Source organism: Octodon degus, unplaced genomic scaffold (assembly GCF_000260255.1).
Source record: "Octodon degus isolate 3935 unplaced genomic scaffold, OctDeg1.0 scaffold00130, whole genome shotgun sequence".
NCBI lineage: Eukaryota > Metazoa > Chordata > Mammalia > Rodentia > Octodontidae > Octodon > Octodon degus.
This window is the reverse complement of record NW_004524706.1, coordinates 5,500,625-5,508,425: the sequence shown is the minus strand read 5'-3', so window position 1 is coordinate 5,508,425 and position 7,801 is coordinate 5,500,625. Positions and strand designations below refer to the sequence as shown.

At 48.0% G+C, this 7,801-nt stretch overlaps 1 protein-coding gene across 1 annotated transcript in view; it reads right to left on the bottom strand.

Annotated features, from left to right (window-relative positions):
• Positions 1-1,601: 1,601 nt before the first annotated feature.
• Cdca8 (cell division cycle associated 8) overlaps positions 1,602-7,801 on the bottom strand; it is a 16,287-nt gene continuing 10,087 nt past the window's right edge. Inside the window, exons 6-10 of the mRNA XM_004641036.2 lie at positions 6,545-6,603; positions 5,358-5,453; positions 4,169-4,295; positions 3,353-3,439; positions 1,602-2,331 (exon numbers count right to left, since the gene is read on the bottom strand). Coding sequence (XP_004641093.1) covers positions 2,287-2,331; positions 3,353-3,439; positions 4,169-4,295; positions 5,358-5,453; positions 6,545-6,603 — 414 coding nt within the window. The 3' untranslated portion in view covers positions 1,602-2,286. The remainder of the gene's footprint in view (positions 2,332-3,352; positions 3,440-4,168; positions 4,296-5,357; positions 5,454-6,544; positions 6,604-7,801) is intronic.

The window sequence follows — 7,801 nt, the reverse complement described above, 5'->3', positions numbered from 1 at the left end:
AAAATAAGAGTGAAATTATGTAGGCAGATACAGAGGCCAGGTTCGATCCCCAGCGTGCCCTGCCCCTGGGGTGCACTGAGGTGACTGAGACTAGGCATGGTGGTGCACACCTGTAATCCCCTCTTGGGAGGCTGAACACAGGCAGAGTCCGATTTAAGTAATGAGACCCTGTAGACCCTTAATAAAATACAAAAAAAAAAAGTGAAATTATGCTTCTGGGCTGGAATTTAAGATTGAAATTTTCTTTGCAATACCCCAATTCTGTGACATAGTTCAATCTAAGCCTTAAGCTTCTGCGATGGGGAATTTGCTTCCAAACTAGCTTCTATTTAGGCATGATGAGACGCCTATAATCTCAGCACTTTGGAGGCTGAGGCAGGAGGATAGCTGTGGGTCTAAACTACAGAGTAACCCTATTTCAAGAAAACTAGCAACAAAGACACAAGAACACTTGGCCTGTTCTATACCATGGAATGCCCTAACTCAGGCATTGATCCAGCATCTGTTGCATACTAAGCATTTCCTGCAACTAGGTTTTTTGGGTTTTAACTATTTATTTATTTATATATTTATTTGGTACAAGGTCTTGCTACACAGATCAGACTCTTAGTGACCCTTCTGTTTCAGCCTCCCCAGCTCTGGGGTTACAGGTTGTGTGCCACCACTCCCGGTTTCAGTGGTTGGCATGGCATGTGGTACTGGGGATCAAACTCAAGATCCTGCGCTTGCCAAGCAGGCACTTATACCACTGAGCCATCTCCCCACCCCTGCAACTAGGTTGCTCTTTTTTTTCTTTTTGAGACAGGGTCTTGCTATACAGTTCAGGCTGGCCTGGAGTTCATTTTGTAGCCAGGCTGGTCTCAAACTCAAGTGATCCTCCTGCCTCATCCTCTGAGCGATAGGATTATAGGCATACGCCACCATGCCCAGCCTCCAAAGTTTGTCTTGCCAGTGGTGTGGATGGCGTGAACTACGGTGAGTCTGGCTCTGGGGAAAGCACGTCAGTCCTAGGTGACTCCCGAAGTCAGGCTGTTCTTAGGGCTGCAGTAGAAGGCGGGGTAGAAGCCCCTGGTGTGGTTACTCTGTTGCACTGAACTCAATGTCACTGACTGAAGGGCTTCTCCGTAACTGTCCTTGCCGACTCATGGTCCCATGGGGAGAACCCTTGACCCTCTCAGCTCCCAGCTGACCATGCAGTGTGGGCAGCTCAAGGAAGGCAGGTTTGTCGGCACCCGATAACTTGGAGTGACCAGCACGACCACCGTGTCCCCTTGCTCCTGCTTTGTCCTGGCTGAAAGACAAAGACAGCCTTGACTTTGTCCTTGTAAATGTATCCTAGTTCCTGAAATGAAGGTGTTGGGGAAATGTGCTTGGGGGCTGAGGTCACAGTACCCTGGATCTTGGGGGCTGAACTCCCTTCAGGATCAGAGAAATTTTGCCTACAGGAAGGGTTTTCATAGCTCCTGGGAAAGCATTGTCCAGTGACTCCCACTCTAATAGCTTTAGCTCCAATATTGTCACCCAGTTCATGTAGCACAGCAGAAAATATTAACTAAAAACCAAACCTGAATTTATTGAAAGCAAGGATACCGTTACTCAGGAAGAGAGTATGTACAAGTCTTAGGAAAGGGAGAATAAAACAACTTGAAAACAATTCAGTTTGTGCAGGACTCAATACCTAATACAAAATATAACAAAGAGCCGCACAGAAGAAGGCTGTGTGCCCGCAAGCCTGGGAGGAGACTGCTCATTCCCAAATTCTTGGAACACAGGACATGATTCTTCAGGGCAGAGGCTGCTGAAGCACAGAGGTCTCCCTGCTGACTTGACGTAACTAGTCCTTGCCCAGGGCACAGGCTAAACATGTGGAGTGGGGTCGCCAGACAAGTTACACTTGTCCTCTGCATGATCCCATCCCATCAAAGGCAGCTGGCAGACTCAGCAAGGACCACAGGATCAGAGAGCTTAGAGTCACTCTGTGACTGACACACACAACCCTAGACCACGGTAAGCCCTACAATGTCTTTATCTAAATTCCCATTGACTAGAGAGGTAGAGGTGCAAGATGTGGAAGCTGCCTCCAAGCAATTTTTGGTCTTCGATAAACAGGAATAAGCATAAAATGCTGTTCCACAAACCAGGCTGACAAGAACTGCTGAGCACAGCAGTGAAAAGGTCCTAGGGGTCCCCTTAGTAAACCCACCTTCCCCTGCACTGGAGGAGCAACGGGAGGGGAGAGGGGAGACAAGCAAGTTCCAACCCAATCCAGCATGCCCTGCTGTCTTCTCATTTGTGGGTCCGTATGGTGCTGCAGATTTGGGCGAGACGGTTCTGAAAAGAAGGGTCAGAAGGTCATTTAAAGAAGATATCTTGGCCAGCCACTTACAGTCTACCTAAAAACAAGTCTGAGGGAACCTGGCCCTTTCTGTTTGCATCACACACCTTCTAACCTTTCTGAAACTCAATTTTCATCTGAACAAAAGTAAATATCTTGAATGAGACAGTAGTGAAGATATCATACAAGTATTTGGGAACAATACTGCTTAAACATAACACAAGGTCATGGCTGAGTATATGTTGTACCTTAGTGTGTGTGTACAGGTGTAGGAGCCCAGCTCTACCCTTGCCCCCTTCCTCAAGTTTGGCCCTTTATGGACCCTACAAAGGGTGGGACTATAGTGTCATGTTTGTGTCACATGAGCAAGAGATGCCTGAGACCACAGATAACTGGACCAGGGAGGTTTATCAGACCAAAGCTGGGCAATAAATTCTTCCTCTTGAGAATTTAAACTAAGACAGGAAACTGAGCAGCGTTGACCAGTCAAACAACAAAGGCACATACAAGTCAGTGTTGAGGGGCCAGCAGGGCCCTATGGAGAGGTGATGTGCTGAGGGACAGTGAACACATGTAGGACACGAGGCTCAGGGTGACAGACGGTACACCAGCAGACTCCCACAAGCTCAGCTGCAGGTGGTGCCCAGCACTCTGAAGGCCTGGCTGTTAGCTCTTTCTTGGATTCTGTGGGATCACTCTTAACAAGCTCTTCCTTGGCTACTATAATGGGGTTCCAACTGCTGGTGGTGAGGGAGGGCCCAGGCATACCCTGGCCCCAACTGCTTGACTGAGGTAGAATTTTGTTTTATAACTTCAGTGCCAGGCACTTGGGAATTGACCGAAACTCTACACCAGGGACCAAGCTGCTGTTGTTTAAGTACAAAAACATTAAAAATCTCTTGGGGTTACAAGGCTTTAAGTATCATCTATTAGGCCAGACCCAAAAAACAACCTTAAAGAGCTAAATCAAGGAAGCACTAGAGGCCTTCTACATGTGGTGGCAGATATGAGACTCACAGAGAGCTTCTTAATGTTTCCTAAGGCCTCGGGATCCAGTTGTGCAATATCAATCCTCTGCAAGTCACTGGCCAATAGCCGCATGCTCTGTATGAGAAAGAACGGGTTGAACTGGCATGTCCTTTCTCAGACAGGAATGTCCCCCCAGCAGCCCAGCATGCCTCAGGGCTCCCTCTGATACCCAAGGATGGGCTACACGGAGAAGTAGCAAGGTAGGCATGAGCGCTGAGGAGATAATGATGTCAGCAGTGCTATTAGTGGCTGCTGGCAGCATTACCTGGGTGCAAAGGCACACCCACTAGCTTAGAACGCCACGCAGAACACACTCAGATAAGCCACTGTCCTCTCATGAGGGCTGAGGTCAACAGCTTGCTCTTCTCAGTCCAGAGAAACCAGGCTCAGCATGCTTCAGAATCCCCAAACATCGTAAATTTGAAGATGTAGCACAAGCTGCCCGTTAGACTAAGGTCCCTTCCTCTGTACTCGCTTTCAGACCTCTAGTACTACACATATCACAGATGTTGTAATTGAGGACCTAGCTCTTCTGCATTGAGGGAAGCTGAGGGCAGGAACCATATCGCTCCATTTTGGGCCCGCTCTAATCCCTGGCACTAGTAGCTGATGAGCAGATGGCACTTTGAGTCAGGCAGGCACCTTCCCAGATGGGCCTTCCAATGAGGGAAAATTGTGTTCTGATGGAGACCAGGACCAACGTAACTGAGAGGACTGTGAGGGAGAGAGGTGGACAGTGCCCAGGGAAGAGAAACACTTTAGTAAGCAGTGCATGGTGGCCTGGCTCCTGGGGCAATACTTAACCGCACCGCCGCCCACTGGCACAGTGAGGGAGATTTCTTTGCTGTCAGCAAGAGGGCTGCCATTGACGGAGATGTTGTAAATCTGCTCCCTGGCTGCTGGAGTGCGCAGGCCGGGAGTCTTGAAGACCCTATAAAGCAGAAAAGCTCTGTGAAGATGAGTCTGCAGACTGAATGATACCACAGTGAGCTGGTTTCAAGCTGCAGCTTTCAAATCACACATTTCTAAGCAAGTAAGTTCTAAATTTAGGGAAAACTTTTTCCTTCAAAGCAACAATGACTAAACACAGCTGGAGAATAGAAGTTGTAATTATCAAACATGCATCTAGTGAAAGTAAGCCCTTATCTGTGTAAATTTTAGGACCAAAGCTCTGCAGTGGGTGCGAGTCATCCACCCTTCAAGAGCCAGAAATAAACTGGTTAACGTGTGGCTACGTGCTCTATCAAGAGGAACTTCCCAGGGTCAAAGGAAGATGAGGCTGATTGCATCACTGTACTAATTTCCAAACTAACTTGCTCAATGCTTACAGCGTAGCTCCTGTTTTCCCTTCAATGTCTCTTGCTACATGCTCAGATGACTAAAAGTGGGCATTAAAACTAGAAAGTATTCCTCGCTGTCTCCACCCCCGGCAACCACTTCTTGCTCCATTTTCCAGGTAACCACTCTTAATCCCTACTGTATTTTCCAGAAAACTTCCATGTGTATAAGCAAATGGGACTGTACATTACGCACTGTCCAGCAACCTGCCTGCAGGGGCTGTACCCACGCAGCTTCTGCCCTGGAGGCCACATACATCCAGTCTTTCTTGTAAGGACTAGATGGCCCTTTCTAGTGGCTCAACCAGCCCTGCAGAATGTATTATCTAGGGCTGTCAACACGCGCATTCATGTTGGCCTCCAGAAAGGTGGCATCTGGTCTCACTCCTGTGAGGGTATAGGCAAACGCCTGCCCAGCTTTGAAGAACTTCTGACAGGAAAACAGAGGCTGAAGGAATCGCACAGAGCTTTCCTAGTCACAACAGACAGAAGGTCCTCCTTTCTCTAATCAGACAGAGAATCACTGTGCTACTGCAACCAGTGGGAAACCAACATGGCTACCAGACCGAGGCTCGGGAGCCCATCTGAAACACTCCTTCTCTGATTCTGAGTGCTGTTTACTGCAGGGCTCCCACCTGCAGCCAAGCGTTGCTCACCTAGAGTCAAACCGGGGTGTCATGCCTGGAGTTGGTTTCACCATAGACAACTCCAACCGGCCCACAGCTGGGGTCACGAGGTTGTCATAGCTGGACCTACAGGTAAGAAACAGGCATTTAGTATGTCAACCTTCAGGTACAACAGCAGAAGGAAGGGAACACATGGAGAGTGCTGATCATGCAGACATTGACTCTCCCAGCCACCTTCAGGGATAAGTGCTAGTCATGCCTTGATTTACAGATAGGGAAACTCAGGGACACAGAGTTTAAAGAACTTGCCCAAGATCACAGATCCAGCTAGTGAAGAGCCAGACGCTGACCCCAAGCCCTCTACCTCTAGTCTGGACTCCCAAGCTGAAGAAATGATGTGGCAATGTAAAGGTTCCCAGCTGGCAATCTCGCCCTCTCACAAGGCAGCTGTGCCTGTTCTGCTGCCTCCTGCATCTGAGGAAGGAGCTCTCTCCTTCAGAAATGCATGCATCTCGGTGCCTCTCTTCCTAAGTGGTGTCCCTGTGCTCGCAAACTGTTTGTGGTGAAGTGCAGCATAATCAATTCAAGCCCATGGACCTAGATAATTTCAAGAAACCGATTATGGGGCCAGTGAGACAGCTCAGCAGGCTAAAGCATCTGCTTAGGCAAGCTTAAGGGACCGCAGTTCGATCCCCAGCACCACATGCCACGCCAGCCCCACCCTCAGGGTGGGCTGAGCACCCCCCCCCAACCGGCAAAAAAAAAAAAACTGATTATGGGAGAGGGAGCCACTTTGTGGCTAATTCTGGTGGCTGTACACAGACTGCCAAGTAAGTCAACATAACATGCAGTCCCTACTATATTCTTCTGAGCTTTATTTTCTCTGTTTAGGTTGAAAACAAGTAGGGGAAGCTGCATATTCCTGGAATCCTAGCTACTCAGGAGGAAAGAGGATTGTAAGTTTGAGTCCTGTATAGGCAAGCAAGATTCTATCTAAAGGTTAAAAAGCAAAAATGGCTAGCCATGTAGCTCAGCAGGCCGAGTTCAATTCTTGGTACTGCAAACAAAATAAATCAACAAGAAAGTAGGGAAAGTCAGAGAATGTGGCAGAAGCACTGGAGAGGGTATTGGTTAGGCCAGCAGCAGTTAACTTGTGCCATGCTATACAGAGCTCTCCAATAAATCCAAAGCGTAGCTAACTGGGGAAAATCTGTTACCTTTTGCCTTTTCCTTGTACGGACTGGGTTCTCTTCTTAGATGGAGGACACCTTTTGACCTGAAGTCACAATCAAACAAAACTGAGGTTATACAAAGCCCAGCAAAGGTAAGGAGGATTTAAAAAAAAAAAAAGAAGGGGAACCAGCTATGGAAGGGAAGATTAATATTGAACATAAAAAGGTCCATCTCACAGAACGACTAAAACAATTCAGAATATAAGTAATAAACTTATGCTGGCTTATGCTAGACTTAAGACTGGCTGCGACTTCAAAATGGATAATCTGGGCCAATATTAAAGGTAAAATTTTCCTGAACTGAGTGCAGCCTCCTATGAAGGCACAGGGTCCCCATCCCTACTTTCCAGAAAGTGCTGCTGTGGAGGCCACACAAGCCCTGGCTGGTGCCCGCTCCAAGGCACCATTTGCAGTTCCCCTGCATGAGTCACGTCTGATTTCTACTCCTTAATGCCTGGTGATTGTCTTCTCCTCATCGTCCAAGACTGATCCAATTTCCCGCACCTCTGGCTGTCCCTTCAGTCTACCCAAGGAGCCCCTTTCCAACTTCCTTGGGTGCCCATTCTCAGCTTCCCTCCCTTCACAAACTCTTCTCGGTCTACCTTGGGACAAGCACCTAAAGATCTGGGAGTCAGTGGGTCTCTCAATCTCTCTCTCTCAGCTCCAAGTACAATTCCCATCTGGCCTGGATGTCCTGGAAAGTCCTTAACACTCAGCAGGTCAAGCGCTGGTACTCACTCCCACTCACCCTAACCCCTAACTACCGCTCTGCCTCCTGGTTCCCGCGTTTCACTGGGTGGCGGCTGCCTAAACTAGAAACCGCCTGTCATCTCTGGCTCCTTTCTGCCACCAATCATGCCCATTCTCCTTTATGAAACATCCCAAAACCTCTTGTGCCTTCTAGTCATTACCTCAGTTGGCATGGTTTCTTAGGTTTTTCCCCCCTCACATTTACCCTGAATTCCCTTTCAAATTTTGTTTTTGTTTTTTTTTGAGGCAAGGTCTTGCTATGTAGTTTAGGCTGGCCTTGAATGCACTGTGTAGCCCAGGCTGGCCTCCAACCTGTGGCAGTCCTCCTGTCTCAGCCTCTCAAGTACTGGGATTACAGGTATGCGCCACCACACCTGACACTATGAAATATTAATCTGATGTTACCATGACCCATCTGACTGAGTGGAAACTTCCATTACCTTGTCTCCAATTTTCCCAATACCCTTACAGTTTTACTTTTTTTTTTTTTTT